Below are 24160 nucleotides of genomic sequence, written 5' to 3'. Positions count from 1 at the left end.
CTGTCCTCTGAGCCTTAGGCTTACCCTCCAGGGCTGCTGGGGCCCTGCTAGACCTGAGCCCTGGTCCTGAACCCACCAGCCTCTTCTTGCAGAGCATCCCTGAGCTAGAAGTTGAAGCTTCCTGGGCCCTCGAGGTTTGGGACAGCCCACAGGCTGTGTCACCAGCTGAAAGTTCCCGAGAGCATCTGCTGGCCAGATCTCTGGCCTGGACTCTGCTTCCCAGGCTCCTGTCTCAGGACTGGCTGGAGTGGGGATGACCCAGTGTCTTCTCTTCCAGGATCAGGGCCCGAGACAATAATGGCTCCTATGCCCTATGCCTGCTGCACGAAGGGAAGGTGCCGCACTATCGCATCGACAAGGACAAGACAGGGAAGCTCTCCATCCCCGACGGAAAGAAGTTCGACACATTCTGGCAGGTACACGTCGTCCTCTCCCTCCTCATGGCTGGCTCTAAGGAATAAGAGGGGACAGGCTGTCCATCCACAGTGTGGCCCCCAGACCAGCAGAGCCCCTGGAGCATGTTAGGAATGCACACAGGGGTCCCTGCCCACCTCAATCAGAGCCTGCTCCCTGACCTCCAGGGGACTTGCATGTTTGAGAAGCCAGGGCATAAGGACCATTTTGCCAGATAAACAAAGGTCCAGAAGGTTCTGCCCCTTACCATTCAGGCCTGGGCTCTGAGTTGAACAGGCAGCCTGGCTTTGGGGAATTGGAAAATGCTTCCTTCTAAGATATTCTAACTAGAACCCAGAATAGTCTTTCAGACAAATAGACACAAAATACAGACGCAGATAGGCAGGGAGCCAGGCTCAGGGGCCGGGACTCAGATTGTTCTAGGAGCTGTGAGATGCAAGAGTAGATATCGAATTCAGGTGCCATCTGCATTGCAGGTAGAGTCTCTGTCTCTCTCTTGAGCAGCTAAGACCCCTGGTGAAGTTAAGTCTGCATTCCTGGGCTCCAGGATGCCGCTTGTCTAGGAATGTTGCAGCCCTGGTCTAGAAATGGTTTCCTCTTGACCCTGTTCTACTCACGATGGGGAGTTACCTGCGCATTCAGGAACACCTGAAAGTGTTCGGCCCTGCTTTTCACACGTCTGCAGGGAGCAACATGTTGCTCTCCGCTTTAGATCACACCTGCTTTAGCTGACAGTGATGGTCCTTTGTGCACCATGTTCACAGGCATCTGCAATCCGTAGTGACAGACACAGACAGAGATAGCCAGCCATCTCTGCCCGAAGAAAATCCACCTTGAACTTTTGTGGGTGAGGGACATACTTGTGGCGAGTTCACAAGTCCCCACCCAGGCCCAGCCAGGAACCCACATGTAGTCAATCAGTATCCAGGAAAGCACCCAACCCAAAACCCTGCCGTTTTTAAAAACTGAGACCACAGATCCTCATTTCCTTTAGAGTTACTTCCCCAGATGTGATTTCATTCTTAATGCTATAATCAGAAAAAAAAGATACTCCTTTTTTGAGTAGTAGTTATTATAATTAGTCACACATGTCACTCATAACATGGGACTTGGCTTTTGGTAATGGGGCTCATCAGCATGTGTCTCCCTGGTGATCACAAGCTTTGCTTTATTTTAACGGTATTGATTTGAAAGAGTATTAATCTAACCTGTACCCGGAGCTCCAAGCACATTAGGGAGGGTAATACAGAATGTTGCCTTCTGATATTCTTTTCCCATCATGGTCTTTTGCCTCCTGCAAGAATCATTTAAAGGCACCTGGAGGGGCTGAGGCTGTAGCTCAGGTCTAGAACACTTCCCTAGCGTGCATGAGGCCCAGTACCATCTCCAGGATTGCAAAAAGAAAAACACAACTAAATATATATAGCCACTTATTCAACTTCTCAATGACAGTTTTACTGGTGTGGTTTTCACTCACAGTTTCAAAGGTTGTGCCTCACTCTAGAGTTCTAGGAGCTGTGAGATGCAGCTCAACATTGGTAATTGTTGGAATGTTCCTTTCTAAGACACTTTGCTGTTTTCATTGGGTATATCATAACATTCTGCCTGCGCTGAGTACTTCTCGGTGTGTATTTTCTAGCCAGGTATATCTTCCATTTTTTATGACCATGATTACTTTGGTTTTCCTTGACAGCATTGGAAAGTACCTGTGTGCCCTACTCCAACCCCAAGACCCCAGGATTATTTGACTGAGAGTCAGTAATTACGACCCCGCTCTATTTTCACATTATTTACTTTAGTTCAGGTGTCTGCAAACCTCTAGACCGAATCTGTTCCATGGCCTGTTTCTGTGCAGGCCCTGAAGACAGAATTTTTTTTTTTAATGTTTTTAAAGGATTGTTTTATAAATAAAGAACTTGGTGATACTGATGTTAAGAGGTACCCCAAAGCCTGAAATATCACTATCTGGCCATTTACACAGAAGGTTTGAGGACATCCCTGGTTGGCTGCCCACCTCCCTAGACACCTGTAGAGATTTAAGTGTCTTCTGAGTTCTTTCTTTTAAGTCTGACATGGGGTCAGTGTTTCTCTGTCCCTATTTTCCCATTTCTTGCCCTAGTATTTACCACACTTTCTCCCTTTGTTCTCTTTCAGCTGGTGGAACATTATTCTTACAAGCCAGATGGTTTGTTAAGAGTTCTTACAGTTCCATGTCAAAAAATTGGTGCACAGATGGGTGAGTTCCCCAGACCCAGGGATATCTGACTTTCAGATATAGGTCATAATCAACCATGTCTCAGATTTGGTTTATTCCAGGCTCCTATTGGATGAGGCCTGGTTCTTACTGAGTGATTAGACGTGCCGTCAGAGTGCTCCCATTTTAAAAACTATGGATTTAAAAGACAGCCAGTCCCTTTAACTTAAAAAAAAATCCATTCATTTTAGTTGCATAAGTGTGAAAGCTAGTGAAAGAGGTTAAAAAAAAATGGATGCAGAGGTCTGTAGTCTTCTCAAGAATCAGTGTGGTGCAGACACATTGATGGTGTGGAGTGGAGGAGGGGACAACGGTGGGGGGGTATGTATACAGAGGAAACCTTCCACACTCTTTCTAACCAGGAGATGTTACTTCTGCAGCTCATCAACAAGGACCAATTGCTCATCCTGTGGTAAGTGTCACTAGACATACCTCTGGCAGTGAAGCAAATGTTTATTAGCACAAATGCAAAGGAGAGTTTAGCTAATAAGAGTAGTGTTCATTGTTTTGATTGTACTTCACATCACACCCCTTGATGAACTGGGATTTCTAGTGAGTGTTGGGTGCAACCAACCTATTATCAGTGCTAGGCTAGACAAGTTTTCCTAAGTTCTTGCTTGGGTTAAATTCTCCCTATTTATTATCTATTTATTTATTTATTTTTGGTACCAGAGATGGAACCCAGGACACTTAACCATTGAACCAGAATCCTAACCCTTTTCAAAACTATTTTGTATTTTTTTAAAGAGAGAGAGAGAGAGAATTTTTTAATATTTATTTTTTAGTTTTCGGTGGACACAACATCTTTATTTTATTTTTATGTGGTGCTGAGGATCCAACCCAGCACCCTATGCATGCCAGGGGAGAGCGCTACTGCTTGAGCCACATCCCCAGCCCCACTATTTTGTATTTTGAAACAGGGTCTTGCTGAGTTGCTTAGGGCCTCACTGAATTCCTGAGGCTGTGGCTTTGAAACTGTGATCCTCCTGCCTCAGCCTCCCAAGCTGCTGGGATTGTAGTCAGATAGCACACACCCAGCTAAATTCTCCCTATTTTCTGAAAGTATCTAAAATAAGGAAGAAACCCCCATGTCAAATCAGAAATAGGCCCTCTGTCAGAATTGAGAAATGGAAACATTTCATTCAAGTTCAGCCTTGAACTCTGGATTAGCACATATGCAGGGCCATATGTGTAATCCACAGGGCCACATGTTGAGCAGGGTGACTTGGCAGGTAGATAAGATGTCTCACAAGTGATAAATTGTTATCAGGGAATTAGATCTTTCTGAGTAAACTGGTTCAACAAAAGCTTAGAGGAAGGAGAACTGGGAGGTGGATGATTGGTGAGATTTCAAAAGAAGTTCCTGGAGAAGGAGGGAGACTGTGAGTCTGGCCCAGAGCTCTTGTCCTGGCTCATGTCCACAGGGGGTGAGAACGAGGCTACTGTTCCTCTCCATCAGAGTTTTCCCAGTGTGTTCCTGAAGCCTCTGAAGGGAAACCCTGCCTTTCTTCTCCTTCTAGACTGCTAGGAGCTGACTTACATTCAAGGCAGGAATTGATTTTCTCATTCCTTTGGGGGACATCAGTGTGGACTTTCCGTGCCCTCTAATGCCACCAGGCAAGTGGGCCTTCTGTACCTCACTTTGTGCCTGATACCCCACCCCTCACCCCCAAAAGCCAGATCCAAAGAAAGCCACATCTATATGTATGTTCTGCCAGGGGCGATTGCCACTTAGGATCTGAGTCTTTGTTGCAGCCAAGGAGGCTGCTCAGGGGTGGAAAAGATTTCCCTAATATTTTCCTAGTTCCTTCTGCCCAAGTAGTAACCTCTACAGGAAGCATTTCAAGTGGCCAAGAGTCAACCTCACCCTCAGGGTAGGGAGGGACTCAGCCGAGCTCCGTTACAGAAGCAAGTTCAGGTAGGACGTCATGTATGCTGTCCTGAATTTATTTTCTGACACTAAATTTCCTGTTCCTCTTTGCCATTATGGTTTCTAGAGTTGGTCAGCGGGTGGAATAATCTCAAGAATCAAATCATACTACTTACCAAAGCGGGATGGCAGAAAGGTGCTAAACCGTGACCCCCCTGCCCCCTGCTTGCTGTCCCTGAGCCTCGGTAGGACTGGCCTGGCTCAGCTGGCGCTCAGCCCACCCTCCCTGTCCACTGCCCGTGTCGCTGTGCTTCCGTGCTTTGCCGTGTGCAGCCCTAGTTTGCACCCGCAGCTCATGACACCCACACCCCCTGTGCACCGTGCTTTCCGTGTGGGTCCTCAGTTGCTTCATTATAAAGTCCATCCATGTCCGCCTGCTGACGCTGCTCGAGTGCATCTTCAAAGTCATTGCAGTGAGAGTGATCAGTGGTAGCTAATATTCCTATCGGAAGAGCTTTTCAAAGACAGCCAATTTTTGACTTGCCAGAATCACTCGTGGCGGTGTTATGTGATTGACTGTCAGTTATATCTGTTGGGAACATATTTGGTAGGTGCACTGCATATAAAGACCACAGGTTGTATGCAGAGGGTGTCCCCCCCCTCCCATTTCATGGCTGCTACGAGGTTCCAACGCAGCAGAATTAGAGTCCATTATCCTGATTCATTAGACTTGAACCTTAGTTAATGAATTAGAATTGTGATGCATATTAGCTCATTATCTAGTATTCATTCAATTCTTTCTATGTTGTCACAGTTCCAATACAGAACTTTAAATATAACAGAAAAGAGATGGAATAGGAGGGCTAGAAAAACTATTTTTCTTTTTGGGGCAGTTGACATCGAATTGATTTGTGTGTTTGGCTGTGTGACTGGATTTTTGAGGAGGGAAGTCATTTTTAATGATTTTATTTATAACGAATCATACATATGTGCATGAACTCTGGATTAACACATATGCACAATTGAACTTGAACTCTGGATTAACACATATGCACAATTCACAGGGCCACGTGTGTGTGTGTGTGTGTGTGTGTGTGTGTGTGTGTGTGTGTGTGTGTGGCATGGACTGCTCTTTCTTCCTATTGACTTTTGTCTTCAGTGGGGGTAAAGTTCATTCTTGCCATTTTTATATTCATCAGCACTATCCCAAACATTTTGGCATATAATCGAATATTAAACTCATGGAAGAGATTGATTAAGCTACTTATTAAAATCAACAGAAATAAAAAGCATAAGCACACTGCAATCCTATTCAATAGTAATTTTCCAAGTTGACAGCCATACTCAGATGCCCTTGATCTTGTTGACCACAGAACAGAGAAGTATTTGAGGGGAACGGCCCCTCACACCCCTGGGGGGAATACTAGGTCTGCCTTGGTGTTGGCGGGCAGAACCCTGCACAGCTCCACCCCTGTCCACCCACCGTGGGCAACACTCCCCTGGTGTGGAGAGGCCCTGCTGGGTGGCCAAGATGGCTACAGCCCAGCAGGAGTCATGTCCAGTGGGAAACAGGCAACGAGGTGTCTCCTAAGCCTAGGAGCTTCAAAACCTGCCTGAGGGAGGGTGCTCTTCAGGCAGGAGTCTCCTTTTCAAAGTCATGAAGTCAGTGACCGCCGTCCTGTTGGCAGCCACACTCACAAAGTGCAGTCGTCGTTAGTGGGACATCACGTGTCCAGGGCTTCATAGAGCCCAGGGCACGCCCTGCCCAGGACAGGCTGCCTTCCCCCAGCTTCAGGCCCAGGTCCCCTCACGTCCTTGGCCACCTCCCCGACACAAGATTTGCCAGATGGCCAAGGGAAGGGGCATGGTCCACGTCTCCAAGCCCCACCCCTTTTCATTCATCATTCCACTTCTCCTGGCCTAAAGCCTACGTGCCACCTCACAGTCCCCAGCCGATGCGTCATCCCAGAAAGGAACACTTTCACCATGTACCTTGACCACAGCAGCCTGTGTTTATCTTAATTCTATGGCTTACAGGCAGGTGGCTCAGGGTTCCACCAGGGAAGCATGCCCAATAGGAGATATATGTACACACACAGAGAGCACACAGGTGACATACATGGGCACACATATTCACACATGCATATATGTGCATGCATATACCTATCTGTATGCATATATGGTATGTACACACTAACTACATAGATTTATACATGTGTGCACATGTATATGTGTTATGTATAACATGGGCTCCACATGTATAGTCATGTATAGTAATATGCATATCCGTACACACTCATACATATGTCAGTGTACACACAGATGTATTACATGAACTTACCTTACAAAATCATGGGGGCAGGCTTAGAAAGTCCAATATCCATGGGGCAGGTTATTAGGAAAGGAAGGTCAGAAGCAGGTTGGAACCTCAGAGGCATGTCCAAAGCTGTTTTCTCCTGGCAAAATCAGTCAGTCTCTCTATGCTACCCTTTCTCTTTCTTGGGAAACCTATATTCTCTTCCTAGGGACCCTCAACTGATTATGTCAGGCTCACCCAGGATAATCTTCTTAACATAAATTAACTGTTTAGGTGTGGTGATTAAGTCTGCAGAACTCTTTCACTACAGTGCTGAGACTATTGTTTGATTCAATGACTATAGCTCAGGGTAACCAAGTTGTCATTTCAAAAACCCATCACCATGAAAAACCAATAAAACAGTCCTGTGAGACGACAAACCTCTGTCATTTTCTAAGTAGGCTTAAGCCATCTAAGGTCCCTCACAACAGCTAAGGAAATACCTAGAAAATAAGATTTAGTATACCTTTTTAGACTACAGAGAATGTCTAAAGTTTAAGAATCTGTAAATACAACTACATAAAAATAAAGCAATATACACATGATAAGAGCCATAACTTTGCCAAAAGAGAAATGTAAAAACTGGGAATAAGTATTATAAATAGTAACAATGACATGTATAGAATATTTATTTCCTTAATATATAAAGAGATTCTATAAATCAATAAGGGAAGTATTCAACTATCTAAGAGGATAATGGGCAGGGAATTTCAGTCAGTAATTGAGAGTAAAGTAAACATATATAGTTTTTAATATATTAACTGTTGCTCAAGTTTATAATAAGAGAAATGCAAGTTAAAACTATGGCATACAGTTAAAACTATGGTTATACAGTTATGGGAGCAGGCTAAGCAAGTCCAATGTCCAGGAGGCAGGTTGTCAGTAAGGGAGGATCACGAGTAGGATGGAACCTCATGATCCTGTCCAAAACTGTTGCCTGTATGAAACTGAGACTGGTCCAAATCTAAAAGCTTAGTATGTTGTGTCTCAAGGGTGTAGTGAATTACACTACACTTTATTAGAGAAAAAATGAAATGATACAATCTACAAGAAAGGCAACTTTGTGACATCTATGGAAATTAGAAGTACATAAAACAATCGTATCACAGATGTATATATATGAAAGTGCTCATTCTAATGCTGAAAATTGTCAAATTCCTGTAATAATTTAAATGTCTTTCAATGGGAAATAAATGTTATCAGTTAAGTAAAATTGCTACTGCGAGAGAAGCTAAAATCTAGAATTATTTCCAAAATACAATGTTAACTGTTAAAAAGCAAAGTCATAGATAAATAGATAGATAGACAGATAGATAGTATTGACATAGTGTTAAGTATTCTAGAAGAATACAGAAAATGCTGGTAATGCTTCAAGTTTTCATAGATGCCAAAAATATCAGTAGATAATTGGTAAGGGAGCAGGATTATATTATTTAAAATAGGGATTAAATATTTTAATGATTCATCAGGAATAATCTAGAAGAATTCATACTTATGTTCTCAAAAATGGATGAGGAACTTTCCATTGTTTAACCGTTCATGATTAAAGAATCGTGACAATTATGTCAAGTAGCCCATCTGTTATACTCAGGAGTAAACAACTTTTAACTTGTTAATTTGCTTAACATTAACAATTGTTTTTAACAATTCAGATAAAAAATATTTGTTGGAACTTAAAGTAACTCTAGCATCTATACAGCTAATGAAAAGTATGCTTTGATTTTCAAATGATTAGAGAATTTGAAATTTTCATAATAAAAACAAGAGTCAGATGCATTTTAAACTTGTCTTTAAAAATTAGTATCACGTTTGTATTTACTTATTTTTAATTTATTTTTTAGTTATAGGTGGACACAATGTCTTTATTTTACTTTATGTGGTGCTGAGGATCAAACCCAGTATCTCATGCATGCTAGGCGAGCGCTCTACCTCTGAGCCACAACCCCAGCCCATGTGTTTATATTTATATAACTGAATTTAACTAAAGAATATAAGTCCTGGGAGTCCTTACATAGAATCATATCCCTCTTGTCATTAGTCCTGGAATTCTGTTTGTCTTTTTTTAACGTAAGCACAAAACTGTATCCATCCTCTAACCCCAATATTATTCATAATTATAATGCACTAATAAAAACATTGATAAAAATGTATCCTATTAAGAAAAATGAGCAGAATTTGACCATCAGCCTTAAAGACCCGAAGGTGGCTTTTCAGTTTTGCATTCCAAAGACACATTTCCTAAGATGATTAGACTGAGATGTGTCCCCAAATTTCTCATTAAAACCCACTTTTTTTCCTGTTTTACTCAACACATGCATGGGTAATTGAGATATTTAAAAACATTTCTCTAAATACTCATTTCCTAGGGCCCCACAGAGAGAACAGGAAGACAGAAATTCTCCAGGCACATCTTTTGACTTGGCAGTGCCAAGCCAGCAGGCTACATCACCGAGAAAGGGTGTCCATGTGGTTTTAGAGGGACAGATTTTACACCTTTACTGTCACATAAGAGAAGATTCCTTGTGCAGATCACATGTGCTTTTGTGCATCTGAAACAACCCTAATACTGACCCACAACCTGGAATGACTGTGGTCATTCCACTGGAGACTACTGGTAGCCACGCATGGTTTACTGCAGCCAGTAGCTCTGAAGTTGACTGGCTGCCATCACGATTATGTTCTCACCTATATGACTACAGCTGCCTCACTTGAAAACACCTTTCAAGAACCTGACAGTAAAAATCAGGATCTAGATAATAAACCGGAGGACACTTACGGTACTGGGAAACCAGGAAACTCGGAATTAGCTTATCTCTCTGTGCCATAAGAGCATTCTTTTTTTTTCCCTACTCTTGTTCACTTCCAAATTCCAAGCACTTTAATAAAAAAAATTGTCAAAAATATTTTCTATTTGCAGTTAAACCTAAACTATATAATATCAGGGATAATAACTTATAATCAAACGTGACTTTTAAATTATTTCTATGGAATAGGCTATCATCACCTGAATTGATGAGATTTAAAAATTTCCAGTTTCTCTTTGGAAAGTCAGAAGCTCAGGTAGCTGGTGCCACCTAGTGCTGCCCAACAGCTGTGTTCTCTGTTTTGAGTGTTGGCAAAACTGGGTAAAAGGAACTGTCTGCATTTCCTTTAGGCCTTGTTGTTCTCTATGGAGAAAAGATGATAGTATTGATCAGGGCAGAGTAGATTCCCCAAACAAAAAGCAGAAGGAAGGTGGCGAGGAATAGTAATGCTCACCAGCCATATGTTTTTTCACTAAAATTAACATTTCATTAAATGTTACGCAATAATAAATACCTTCATAATTCGTCATTATGCCTTTGTGTTTACTCCGTACAGAGGCCTCAAATTGTTCTCGTCAGCTGAGTTTTGACTTCCTAGGTTTAAGCTGTTGTTGTGTTTCTACCAGATGGCCTATTGACCCCTTAGGGAAAGGTGGAACTTGGATTTGTATCATCTTCATCATAAAATGGACATTGCTTTCTTACCTGACTCAGTGGGAACCCACCATTTCTGCCACAGACTGTTCTGCCAAGTGCGGTGCCATCTTTTGTTCCAAACGGATCAGGCTCCAGAAAGCAGGGAGTGCTGAGGATGAAGGCATCCAGATAGGAGAGAGCTGACGTGGTTAATGGAGGGACTCGGGGCTCTCTGTGGCTGAACCCTGAGACCTCCTTGTCACAGGGTGGTCTGTGTGGGGCAGCATAGAATCAAGCCCTGAGCCACCTTTGCTGAAAATATGGAGCCCAGATTTCCAGAGGAGAGCCCCAGTCTATTTCCTTGTCCATAATAAGCCCCGAAAGACAAGGAGTACGTAACACACGGCCGATCTGAGTCTGAGGTACTCACGTCCAGGACTTTAGATTCCCTGGGTCAATAAATACTAATTCCTACTTAGTCCTTATACACTGTATTCTTTCCAGTATTTTTTAAAACAACTTCACCTCTGTTTTAAGATTGTTTCCACAGGATTTCTATGTTAGGTATTTGCACTGTGATTTAGTTGTAACAAGTCTTTTTGAGGTCCCCTTGCTCTGGAGAACATTCTACTGGGGGGAGGCTGAAGCCTCAGGATAGTGTCCTGAGTGAGCAGAAGACAGTAGTTCTTAAGGCAAGGATTCATGGTCCCTTCCTCCCTGGTGGCCTATCCTGGGGCATCCTTTAACTCTGTGTCTGTTCGAGTTTTGCCTTGGGATCTAGAATTTTCCTATAGAGAAAATCAAAGTATTCGAAATTATAGTAAATGTTAACCTGAAAAACAACTTTTAAAAAAGTATTCCAGCTTAGAGTTTGTTTGAGGGAGGGAACTCAGCAGGAAGGATGGAGAACATGGTAATTGTATTATAAATTGGAAGTGAAATCATATACAATGTTTAAAAGAGGCAGATTGTCATTTGGAATAATCTGTACCTACTCCCCTCTATTAAAGTCTGGAGAGAAAACTCGTTTTAGCATCAATATTAGGTTACACTTGGCACCTCCCATTTATAAGGAGTAATTTTCTTTCATCCACCCGCCCACCCATCCATCCATTCATGTGCTTGTTTAACACATTTTTATTGAGCACCTATCATGCATATGGCAGACACTCATGCAGGCAATGAATAGTATACCTCGGGGAACTTTTGTCATTTTTGATATGTCATAGTTCTTTTAAACAGTTCAATAAGAATGCTGAGATGATTCATGAGAACATAGATCTGATGATATCCCTCTGACAGATAAGACCTCATGTCCTTTAGCCTCACCACTGCGGGAGACCATGCCCTCAGCAGGAGAGGAGGACATCAGGATGCACCGAGATGCACAGCCAGGTGGCCCTGTGGTACATTATGACCGCATTGTTACACGTTGGTTTCTGAGCCTATAATTAATAAGGCAGATGAGGATTTAGTATGTCCTGTAAGATAAGTGATGGTGTAATGTTAAGCTTAAGTGTCTCTCTGTTTCTTTAAATTTCTCCAAAATCTGGTGTTATCTCATTTCTTCCTGGCCAGTGTTTGGGATAAATAAAGTTGCTACTCAGTTCATACCAATGGGGAGTAGGGAGGGATTTAGATTGTGGATTTTCTGTGAACTAAATTTAGTAGCAATCACCTTGATTTTTTTTAAAGAGAGAGAGAGAGATAATTTTTAATATTATTTTTTTAGTTTCCGGTGGACACAACATCTTTTTTATTTGTATGTGGTGCTGAGGATCGAACCCAGTGCCCCATGCATGCCAGGCAAGCGTGCTACCGCTTGAGCCACATCCCCAGCCCAATCACCTTGATTTATCTTAAAGGTGAAGATGGGTCAGGAAATTCAGGATAAATGTGTTCAAGAAGGAGAGTCCTTAGGAATATAAGGAGTAGATTTTCCCCCCATTTATTTCATGATGCAAATTGATGTTAATCAAATGCATATTATTCAAGTTTGTAATGACCCGCAAAGCTTTGCTTCAGATGGGCTTCTGTTACCTTCCTTCAGGTAATCAAAAAACATTCCTCATCTCACAGGATCCATAGCTTTGTGATGGCCCGGGTTGGTGGCAGCCAGACTTTGGGACCTGTAGCTTCCTGGCTAGGGCTATCTGCCAGCATTGACTCAGATGGTGCTAGATGTCCCCTGAGGCCACAGAAGCAGGTGGCAATAAAATGTACCTGCACGCTTTGGACTTAGGAAGTAGATGGTAGCAGCTGGTGGGTATTGAATTTTCCTTTTAAAATAACTTCCATGTAAAATAAGATCAGAGAGACAGAGTTAGAGCAGGAAAATGAATCCAAGGGGAACATGAAAATCCTCAGCATCTTTTGTTAGGTGGGAAACTCATGTGAAAAGCCACAGAAGTGGGGAGGGAATTCTAGCTGAATGGAGGGGATGGTCTCCCCACACCCTCTGAGACCCCAGCCGGACCTGAGCTGCATGTACTCCTTCCACGATCCAAACAGTCGCTGGAAGAATGAGATAACCCTTTTTATTTTCCTTTTCGTTCTTCTGAATTCTTTCCTTTGTCTTCCCTGCATAAGTTCAACTGTGATTATTGGAAAATAAAAAATACTCAGACCTACCTGAGTGTGTGTCAGTGAAAAAAGTGACACGGGGTCATCTGTGTGCTTCAGGCCTCCCCATCCCCCAGGACCCAGCCAGAGAGCGCTGCGTCCTTCAACCCTTATGAGCCAGAACGAGGACACTGGGCTGCGGAGAGAGGTGAGAAACACACTTTTATTCTCTGGACATTCACAGAGCAAAGTGTATGGGCACTTGTAAGTGGGTAGAGTTGGCTCCAAAGTTCAGCGCATGGTCTGTAGTTGTGAGACGATTGTCCCATGGTAGCAGCGATGTCATATGTCCGTGAGCAGGATGGGCCTGTTGAATGAGATAGTGTGCTACCATCAAGACCCTCTCCATAAACTGGCTGTGTGGACAACATCCATGAGTCTTCTTCCGAATGTCTCCCCTTGGAATTTGGCATCTACTCTATTTGCAGTTCTGAGAGGGTCATGTTCTTGGAAAGCCCTGTGTGTCCACTGTTAGTTTTGAAGAAGGTCCAGTCAGAGGTGTGGGGATGGAAGAGACGTGTGGGTTGCTCGTATTCCAGGTGTGTGGAGGGAAACTCACTCTGTGAGGCCATGAGGAGACACAGTTCCTGGAGATACCCCCATCATGGCATGGCCTCAGAAGTGGGGCCTTTGGAGGGTTCCCTTGGGTCCTCTAGGTATCTATCTCCAAGTTTCTCTTTTTATGAACTTGGAGTCTGTTTAATGCTATAAAAACACCTTAAGGCAGTGCTTTAGAATAATGAGAACCAGTTATATCTCATTTAATTAACTTCTGTAGGTCGGGATTTGGACCTGCCCCATGGGGTAGACTCAGGCTGGACCCTGCAGGTGGTCCAGGGCAAGGCCAGGGCAGCCTGTCTCTGTCTCCCCCGTGTACTAACTAGAGGTCCTCTTGGTTTGGTCCCTGTGAGTGGGCTACTGTGGACTGTCTCACAACACGGTGGCCTCAGAACACCTTGCATGTCACCTCAAGACTTCAGGAATGAGGTTTCCCACAGACGAGGCAGAAGTCGTATGTCCTTGGAAGTCACACGCATCACTTCTCCTGCGCTCTACTGGTTGACGCAGCTGTAAAGGTCACCAAGGAGCGGTGACCTAGGCTGCACCTCTCAGCAGGAAGGATGTCCCATCACTATCAGACCTAATTTAAAGCCACCACAGCCCACTGTTCCATCTGGGTTTGAGGACCCTTTCCTGATGCCTCCCGGTCCTGCCTTCAGTTCGCTGTCACACCCTACGTTCCCACGGCGACCAAAGGGGTGACCCTCACAGGGAATCCCACCTCAGGGTTGTGTTTCCGGACTGTGTTGCAGGTCCCCAGATAGAAGCCATTCCCATGGACACAGAGGTGTACGAGAGCCCCTATGCGGACCCCGAGGAGACCAGGCCCAAGGAGGTCTACCTGGACCGAAACCTGCTCACTCTAGAGGACAAGGAACTGGGCTCTGGTAACTTCGGGACGATGAAAAAGGGATACTACCAAATGAAAAAGTAAGTAGCAGTGCTCTATTATGCTATCATCCTCCCCCCATGAGCAAACGTTCTAGAAACTTCTAAGAATACATCTATGATATTCGTTTAGTCCTGAACTTAAGATCCAGCCTGACATGGCTGAGTTCTTTATACATTATAAAGTTTGTTTATTTCTGGTATTCTTATAATGAGAGCATCCATTATGTGTACTAACTATGGGTGTAGGAACTATTTCAGTTTCAGTACATACGCCTTATAGAAAATCGGGGAATGGAAATAAGCAAATGCGCGGGAACAGCATATTCATACCCAAACATGACCACTCTTAACTACATTTAGTTATGTGTATTTTTTTGAAGTTTCATATGCACCTGTATACACACATGAATTATCTTATTTAAATAAAACAACAGTATGGCGTTCTCGCTTATTTGGGGGGATTTTATAATGTGTCTCAATTTTCTTACCTAGAAAATTCTTAATTCCAAATACCATTAGGACAATTTGTATTTTTTTTTCTTTCTGGTATAATTGAAAATCACAATGTACCATAAATCACTTAAAATTCCTACATTACTAAAATGACTTTGCATCTTACTTGATCTTTAGAAGGAATCCCACATAGAATGTCCCGTAAAAATACTGATTTCTAAAGTCCTTTGAAACAAACCCTCTCTTCAGATAGGTAAAAACACTAATACAGGTTTGATAGGGTTCATTGTTTCATTCTATTTGCGATGGAAGAAATTTTGGTAAAAGTGATGTTTTCTTGAGTAGGTAATTTGCATGATTCAAAGATCAAAAATATAGATGAGGACTAGGGCTGAAGCTTGCCTAGCATATGAGAGGCCCTGGGTTTATCCCCAGCAATGTAAATGAAAAAGGAAAAACATATAGGCAAAAGCACACACAGAAACCCTTGCTTCTGAGGCTGCCCCTCCATATGTGTATGTATATTCATGTGCATTTACATATGTGTGTACATATGCATAGCATATGTGTAGGGGGTATATATATGTATGTATGTATGTATATATATATATATATATATATATATATATATATATATATATATATACACACACACACACACATTGTCCACGATGCTTATTTTTATATATGTATATAATCACGATCTTTTTTTTTAAACTGAATATTAATTCTCATGTATTTAGGCACACATTTTTTCAACTTGTTATAGTTGGCCATATTTAAATTCCTTGCTTAATTAAGTATTAACATAAACATAGGTACATAATTTCCACTAGAGGGTGTGGGGAGGGAAGAGGCTCTCTAGGTTAATTTGGGGCAAATAACATCTTCACCATACTGAGTCTTCTAGTCAGTAAGCACAGCCATCCTTCCGTGAATAATGAATAATCACAGTTTTGTTTCCTCCTGTCCAATCCTTGTGTTTGTGTGTGTCTTATGTATTAATCAGGAACCGTAAAGCAATGCTTGATAAAAGGGGGCAGTAGCCTGGCCACTGATCCAACAGAGAAAACTTCCTATATTTTACCATTAGGAATGATGTTAGCTATAGGTTTTAGCTGCTCTCTATCAGAATAAAGAAGTGTTCTCTTATTCCTGCACTTCTCAGAGTTTTCTCTAAGAATGAATGTATGCTGAATTTTACTGAACACTGTCCCTCCACTGAGATCACCATATGGCCTGTCTCCTTTATTGTGTTTATATGGTGGATGACACTGATTGGCTTTCGAAGGTTAAACGCACCTTGCATTCCTGGAATAAACTCTCCTTGTTCATTAAATATTTTCATAAGTTACTGAACTTAGTGTATTAATATTTCTCTTAGAATTTTTACATCTGTGTTCATGAAGGATCTCAGTCAATTTGTTTTCTTTTCTCGTAATTATCTGATTTTTGGCATCAGAGTAATGCTGGACTCAAAATGAGTTGGGGAGTTTCCTTCATCTAATATTTTTCTGGAAGAGTTTGTTGTTTCTTCCTTAAACATTTGCAAGAGTTGAAAGATTTTCACTTCTTAATTTTGACCCCTGCCTCACAGCATACACAAAACCAGTTCCCAATGGGTGGTAGACCCAAATGTGAAAAGCAAAATAATCAGCTGTGTAGAGAAGGCATAAAGGGGTAACTCCATGTCCTCAGGAGGGTCCAGGGAGTTTTCTGGGGTGCTGTAATGTTCTGAACCCGTCTGTGTGAAAGCAACCACCATGGTCAACTACTGACATTCACCGAAGTTACAAGTGCTTTTCTCTCTAGTGAGTCAGAATGAGTCTCCTGTTCTTTTTTTGATCTATTTTATTGGATAGTTCTCTTTTTATTCTTCAGTTTGTGGGCTCAACAAGATACTTCCCATACTCCTGGGAATTGTATCACAGAGAGGTGCAGTTTTTCAAATCACGTACAATTAAGTTCTATTATTTTATTGAGGCCTCACTATATTAGAATATTTTCAAGAGTTCAACATGATCTAGGTGGTGCTTTTTGTTAGAATATTAAAAAAAAAATCTTAATTTTTGCAAACTAAGTTGAAGCTTGCTTAAAATTAACAAATTTCAGATGGAAAAAGAAGTATTTTTTTCCCAACTGTGAGCTTTAACAATGTATGTTTCATAATTATGCACTGAGAAATTCATTTTCCATTGCTATTAAAGGAATCTTATGATCACATAATCTTGATTGGTAAATCACAAGATGTTACAGAAATCCATGTATGTCATGGTTGGTTTTATGTAGATGCTCTTTAAATATTTTACCATTTAGGGGGTTTGCTTGGTTTGGGGCATTCTTTAGCATGGTCCCCTACCATTATTTGTAAGTAATGTGGTGTTACTCTCTTCATCTATAAAATAAAAGAGCATGGTTAGAAGACTAGGCATTCATCATATGGCATTATAAGATGCGCTCTGTTACAGATTTTTTGGTTTTGTTTTTTGTACCAGAGTTTGAACCCAGGGGCTCTCAACCACTGGGCTACATCCCCAGACCTTTTTTAACATTGTATTCTGATACAGGGTCTTGCTAAGTTGCTTAGGGTCTCACTAAGTTGCTGAGGCTGGCTTTGAACTTGCAGTCTTCCTGCCTCAACCTCCCAAGCCACTGGGATGACAGGCATGAGCCACCATGCCTGGCTGTTGTAGGTATTTGCATAACATCACTTGGCATAGGAATCATGCTTCATGGAAGGTAGTTTTGTAGACAGGAGTCATTCTGGAAAGTTTCCTACAGGTTATGCCCTGTTTTTCAGAGTGGTGAAAACAGTGGCTGTGAAAATGCTGAAAAATGAGGCCAATGACCCCGCCCTGAAGGATGAACTATTAGCAGAAGCAAATGTCATGCAGCAGCTCGACAACCCCTACATCGTGCGCATGATCGGCATCTGTGAAGCCGAGTCCTGGATGCTGGTCATGGAGATGGCAGAGCTTGGTCCGCTCAACAAGTATCTGCAGCAGAACAGGTATGGCAATGAGCCCAGAGGCCAAGATGCTGTGCCTGGAGGGACAGGGCCCCTGCTGACCCCAGAACAGCCTGAATTCTATGGGAAACCTCGCCCTTTGCACCTTCCCACGGTAGTTGATGCTCAGAAACCTCGAGAGAGGAGGCACAGTCTCTGGGTCCAGTTACTTAGAGATAATCTGCAATCCACCCATTTTTGTTCTCCTTTACTCATTCTCTACCCACACTTCCGGTTCAGCAATAGAATCAGCCCCTCAGGTGATTTGGACAAGAAGTCTGCCCTCGCTGGGCAGAATATGACCACACCTTTAAGCTACCTTCCTTGCAAATCAAAGCATGCTGTGAAAATCAAACCTATTGAATATCAGGAAAATGGAGTTCCATCTGGAAGTGCTGTTATGTTAACAAGGTTACCTCTGCTGCCTCTGTGTAAGATTAGGGAATGAAGGGTCTCATCTTCGGTGTGCAGGAGGAGTGAGGGTAACTATCCATGGTTCCTAACAGCAGCCTTGTGGTTTTCAGGCACGTCAAGGATAAGAACATCATAGAGCTGGTTCATCAGGTGTCCATGGGAATGAAATATTTGGAGGAGTGCAGTTTTGTGCACAGAGATCTGGCTGCAAGAAACGTATTGCTGGCCACTCAATATTATGCCAAGATCAGCGACTTTGGGCTTTCCAAAGCACTGCAAGCAGATGAAAACTACTACAAGGTAGGAATGAATCCCTGATGTTCAGAACAGCAGGTTGTCAAAAGCCCAGAGGTAAATCAACCTCTTCTTTATTTTATTACAGTAGGATTTTAAGAAGAAGATTCCCTAGTAACCATGCCAAAATTTTCTTATCAAACTCTGATTCTAGGGGGCTGGGGTTGTAGCTCATTGGTAGAGCACTTGCCTAGCACATGTGAGGCCCTGGGTTCGATCCTCAGCACCACATAAAAAAATGAATAAACCAATAAAGGTATTGTGTCCATCTCAACTAAAAAATATTCTTTTAAAAAAACTTTGATTCTTTTTTTTAAATGGAAATACTCAAATATGTCACACCTTGAGATTTACTCAAATTAGTCTCTTTTGAATTATGTTCCATGAAACAATACTCAATAATTTGTTTTGAAAAAGAAGGATGGAGTTCCTTCACTAAATTAACTTTGAAAACTATGGACTGGACAGGTTGATTATTGTTAGGTTTCCCTAAGCCCTTTTATTTAACTGACGCTGATGCTCAGAAGAGGGTTTTCCTCTGCTGTTTTTCTCAAACCTGATTCACGATGTATCTAATAACATCTAATGGAACACTGTTCCAGAGCATCTGGTATGGATCTATTTCAAAATAGCCTTTAACATACACATATCTACACATATGTCAAAGAAAGCAGATGAGAAATATCATATAAATCCATCATCTCCATCCAAATCATCATCTATGTCCAGATCAGGGCCCATGTATTCCCACTAAATATGTGGAAATTGTTGGTATCCATTAGAATTAAAGTGTAAGAAATAAAAATAATAAAATCCTGGAAATCAAAAATCAAGATAATTATGTGAGAGTAGAAAAGAAATATACCCTTTGGTTTGTTAAGGCAGAAATTATGCAGAATTGAGGATGGACTCTCAGGAAAACATAAAGTGATGACCAGGCCTAAGTATGTGTTTGTACTTCCTAAATAAACCATTTCACAATGACCATTCCTGCTTGCCAAGGTGACTTCACTCCTGACTGTCACCCTTCTGCATACCCTCAGATGAACTGATAGCTAAAAGAAAGGAACAAGTCCCATCTTCACAGGAATGCAGTCACAGCATATTCAGAGGGTCTGTGTTGACCAACTGGAAAGTGCAACAGGATTTGTCACCAAGTTATTGGGACAAGTGTCACAGAAGGATTGACTCTTTAGGTTCCTAGAAATGTCCAGGGTTCTCATAAATAGAGAAGGCACCCTGAACGGTCAATGAGTGAGTGGCAGAACACAGGGGACGGGGTGGCTCCAGACACAGGTTGGGGGGGTGCTGTGGAATCTTCCCTGACTGCACCACCTGCAGTAATCAGAAAAGTCCCCCTAGAGGACAATGCCCACCCATTCACCCTTTTTCTGAGAGGCGGTACGTGACTCCAGGAGGTGGCAAGGGGATGGCGGATGTCAGTTATCTTGGGAATAGAAGCAGGCACTGGTTGAACTTGCCTGCCCCAGGGAGAGTATTTGTGACTAGCACCTGCTCCCACACAGCCCCCTCCTTGTGCCATTGCTCATAAAGCAGCTGCCCACTGGGGTGCAGGTAGGACCTGAGCAACCTGAGACAGGTGTCAGCAGGAGCCCATCTGAAGGCCCAGGGGAAACAGCAAAGTAAAGTGCAGTCTGGAAGGAAGGGCACCAGGACACACGGCAGAAGGAAGAGCCTTGTAAAGCAGGCATCAAGTTGGAATGCCATGGCTAATAGAAGAGAGGACAGCCAGTTGGGAACAAGTACTAAAGGAAGACATGGAGAAATACACATCAGAATATGAATGCTGTCCTCAGTATCTACTGCTGCTGCATGAAAGACCACTGCAAACTCAGTGCAGGGAAAGACCAACCAGCACCCATTTACTGACACTAAACTGGTTGGGCTCAGTGGGGACAGGGTGTTTCTGCCCCACCCAGTGACTCAGTTTACTAAAGGAGCTGGGGATCCAACTCCATTATGCTCATTCGTACAGCTAGAGACTGACTGACCACAGCCTGTGGCCTGGGACCTCCACTGGGCTGTGGGCCAGCACGCTTCTGTGTAGTGCCTCCTTGTGGCCCTTGGGCTTCCTTGCAGCATGGTGGCTACAGGAAGCAGGGTCACTTTTCCCTGCTTCTGTTGGTCACTGCAGCCATAGCTCACCCAGATTCAAGGGACAGGATGGACAGATTCCCATGATTGGGAATGTTGACAGGTTTTCTATTTTGTTTTCCCTGCAGAGTCTGTTTCTTGTAAGTTGCTTTTCTTTTCTGTTTTGATTTGTTCTCTTTTAATCTTTGAAGCTTTCTGCAAAGATCTAGTAACCTGCTTGTGCTTGGATGGGTCCCTTGAGAAGAAGAGCAACATACAACTGGTGGTCGATTTTAAAATTGCCACAGATATTAGATATTAATGTACAGTTGAGGAGCAAACCAGCAGATCTCTGAGAATCAGAGAAGGAGAAAAAGGAGGACACTCAGAAGTAAGGACCCTGTTAGAAGCAGTGAGAAAGGACCCAACACCACTGAAAAGATAGAGATAGGGAGGCTTTTTAAGAAAATTTATATTTATTCTAATAATCGAGTTCAGGAGGCCATAAGGCTGACAAAATAAAACATAAAAGAATCAAGAGTTAAGTCAGATCACAGAGAAATGATAGGAATGGAGGCACATGAGCTCCCCAGTGCCTGGGGAGCCACACATGGCAGCCTGCTCCGGGTGGTGTCACAGCTGTATTCACAGTGCCCTAGATCCACAGCTCCCCACAAGGGCAAACATAAACACTCAGTGTTGTGCACTCTAGCAGGATCGGATCTGTAACAGCAAATCCCTGGAAACCATCTTGTGTCCTCTTAGTAGGAATCTGGCTCCGTGAGTCCTGACAGCGTCTTAGGAAGCACACACTGAAACTTTCAGAAGTAACACTATTTTGCACATGTCAATCTAGAGCTGTGTCCAAGATGCATGGTTAAGTAGGGAAATTAAAAGTAAGGTACAGAATACACATGCCCTAGTTTTATTACCAAAAAATACATATTACCCGCTTATGCTTGTATCTAGCTTGTTCTTGAAAGATACACCAGATCCTATCAAAGTTGCTTGTATCCATAGAGAAGCTGGAGCTAGTAATGGAGAGAGACTGACTTTTCAGCATGTTTAGGATGTGTTAAAGGTTTACCTGGTTATTGGTTCAAAATTCAAAATGAACTTGAATTAGCACACCTGACTACATGGTTCACAACATTGAAAATCAGAAAATGTAAAAATAATGCATCACACAATTAAGACAGCAGTATAGTTGGTTGTGTAATTTTGAGAAGTCTAAGGGTATCCTACCATCTCCATAGTGACATCCCCAGATTGCTACTGCTGACCTACATCAGTGAAATGAAATCAATTTTCACTGAGATCATGTCCCTCTCACCACCCCAGGGAGATTTTGTTCATATGAAAGGGAACATCAGGGAGTGATAACAAGACTCAACAGTGTACCATACTAATCCCAAACCCTCCAGAGCTTCCCTATGCACAGTTTTGATCTTCTTAATACTACTGGATTTTTTTTTAATTAGGAAGTTTAAAGCATTTAATTTCCATTTTTTAAATGGCACAGCAAATAGCCTATGCTAAAATAATTAGCATTGGCATAAAACTACAGACCAACACGTAGTTGTAGTTGAATATGCTTGTGAGCAGCCCGGTGTTGGCATGCAACCTTGACCTGACCCTCAGGCTTGGCTGGTCCATTGCCAACTTCATGTTCCATGAAGCCGTGTGCAGCCAAGAGGTGAAAGAAAAAGACAAGAAAAGAGAAAAAGGAGTGAGCAGTTTGACAGTTTGACCCAACCAATTCTTACAAATATATATTTAAATCTAAAATTAGTGCTTAAAGTTTTAAGATTTCATAGGATTTTAAAAATTCATTTCAGAGCTAAGGACATGGTAGAGTGCTTACCTGGCATTCATGAAGGCCTACCGTCAATCCCCAATATCACCAAAAAAAATTGTCTTTTCATTCCAAATATACACACACATACACACACATGCACAGAGCATTGTGTGAGTCATACTCTTCTCCATTTTAAAAATTGTGTTAAAATGCATGTAACATAAAATTTACCACTTAACCATTTTTAAGTGCATTGTTTGGTCATGTACTCATGTTGTACAACTTACCTTCAGAACTCTCTACATCTTAAAACTGAAACTGTATCCATTAAACTACTTCCCACTCTCCCCTGTACATCTCCTGAATATGACTTCTCTAGGTCCTTCTGAGTAAGCAGGATCATACTGTATTTGCTGTGTGGCGACTGTCCTATTTTGTTTAATGTGAAGCTCGTCGGTTTCTCCCGTGCTGTAGCAGGCATCAGAATCTCCTTCCTTTTAATAGATGAATGTCTGTGCAGATGACATTTGGTTCATCCACCTGTCTGCTGATGGTCACTTGGCTTGTGTCCAGGTTTCCACTAATGGGGATAAAACCCTGGTTCACATGGCTTTTCTCTCCATCTGCTTTGTGTTCAGGCCCAGACCCACGGGAAGTGGCCCGTGAAATGGTATGCCCCCGAATGCATCAACTACTACGAGTTCTCCAGCAAAAGCGACGTGTGGAGCTTCGGCGTGCTGATGTGGGAAGCCTTCTCCTATGGGCAGAAGCCCTATCGAGTGAGTCATCCATGTCTACACACTTCCTTCCTAAACTATGTGGCTTATAGAAAGGATAAGCACCAGATTATCTGCCCAAGAACCTGACAATCATGAACTCTGGGCACCCTGAGTCTCTTCTTACCTTTTGACAGTGGTTATTAACATGACCTCAGTTTACATGGACCTGAAAGGAATGGTGTATTTTCTTCATGGTGTATCACACATATAGATATGCATAAAATATCCAGACCATGTTTCACTAGAGCTAAAATATAAACAATGACTATTGACAGTAACAAATTTACAGTTCGTTTACACTTCTCAGATTTTTTTAATCAAAGTGTAATATCAAAAAGTATACAGATCCTAAAATTCAGCTCAATGAGTTTTCACAAATGAAGCACACATGAAATCAGCCCCCAGATGAGGAAATAGAGCAGAAATCCAGAATATCCTCATGTTCTAATCAGCTTTTTGTGGTTGTTGTTTTGTTTTTGTCGCTGTGATTAAAATACCTGACAAGAACAACATAGAGGAGGGAAATTTTATTTGGGGCTCACCATTTCTGAGGTTTCAGTCCATAGATAGCTGACTCATAGCTCTGAGCCCAAGGTGAAGCAGAACATCATGGCAGAAGAGCATGATAAAAGAAAGCAGCTCAGAACATGGGAATCAGGGAACAAAGAGAAAGAGAGAGAGTTCTGCTCACCAGGGACAAAATATAAACCTCAAAGGCACACCCCCAGTGACCTATCTCCTAAGTACACCCTTCCTGCCTACAGTTACACCTAAGCAATCCCTATTGGTGAATTAATCCATTGAGTAGGTTAGGACTCTCATAACCTAATCATTGCACCTCTGACAGTTCTTGCATTGTCTCACACATGAGCTTTTGGGGGATACATTGTATCTAATCCATAACACCCCATTC

At 42.4% G+C, this 24160-nt stretch overlaps 1 protein-coding gene across 1 annotated transcript in view; it reads left to right on the top strand.

Annotated features, from left to right (window-relative positions):
* Window positions 1–24160, top strand: part of LOC308631390 (tyrosine-protein kinase SYK-like) — a gene marked incomplete at both ends in the record, with an annotated part of 51578 nt that overhangs the window by 24352 nt on the left and 3066 nt on the right. The window contains 9 exons of the mRNA XM_081262605.1: window positions 278–416; window positions 2569–2650; window positions 3049–3080; window positions 4666–4734; window positions 13017–13104; window positions 14270–14447; window positions 17662–17871; window positions 18393–18582; window positions 23107–23247. Of these exons, the coding sequence (XP_081118731.1) occupies window positions 278–416; window positions 2569–2650; window positions 3049–3080; window positions 4666–4734; window positions 13017–13104; window positions 14270–14447; window positions 17662–17871; window positions 18393–18582; window positions 23107–23247 (1129 nt within the window). The remainder of the gene's footprint in view (window positions 1–277; window positions 417–2568; window positions 2651–3048; window positions 3081–4665; window positions 4735–13016; window positions 13105–14269; window positions 14448–17661; window positions 17872–18392; window positions 18583–23106; window positions 23248–24160) is intronic.

Source organism: Spermophilus citellus (assembly GCF_964194105.1).
Source record: "Spermophilus citellus genome assembly, chromosome: 12".
NCBI lineage: Eukaryota > Metazoa > Chordata > Mammalia > Rodentia > Sciuridae > Spermophilus > Spermophilus citellus.
Note: the sequence above shows the minus strand (reverse complement) of the source record. Positions and strands in the feature narration are given on the sequence as shown.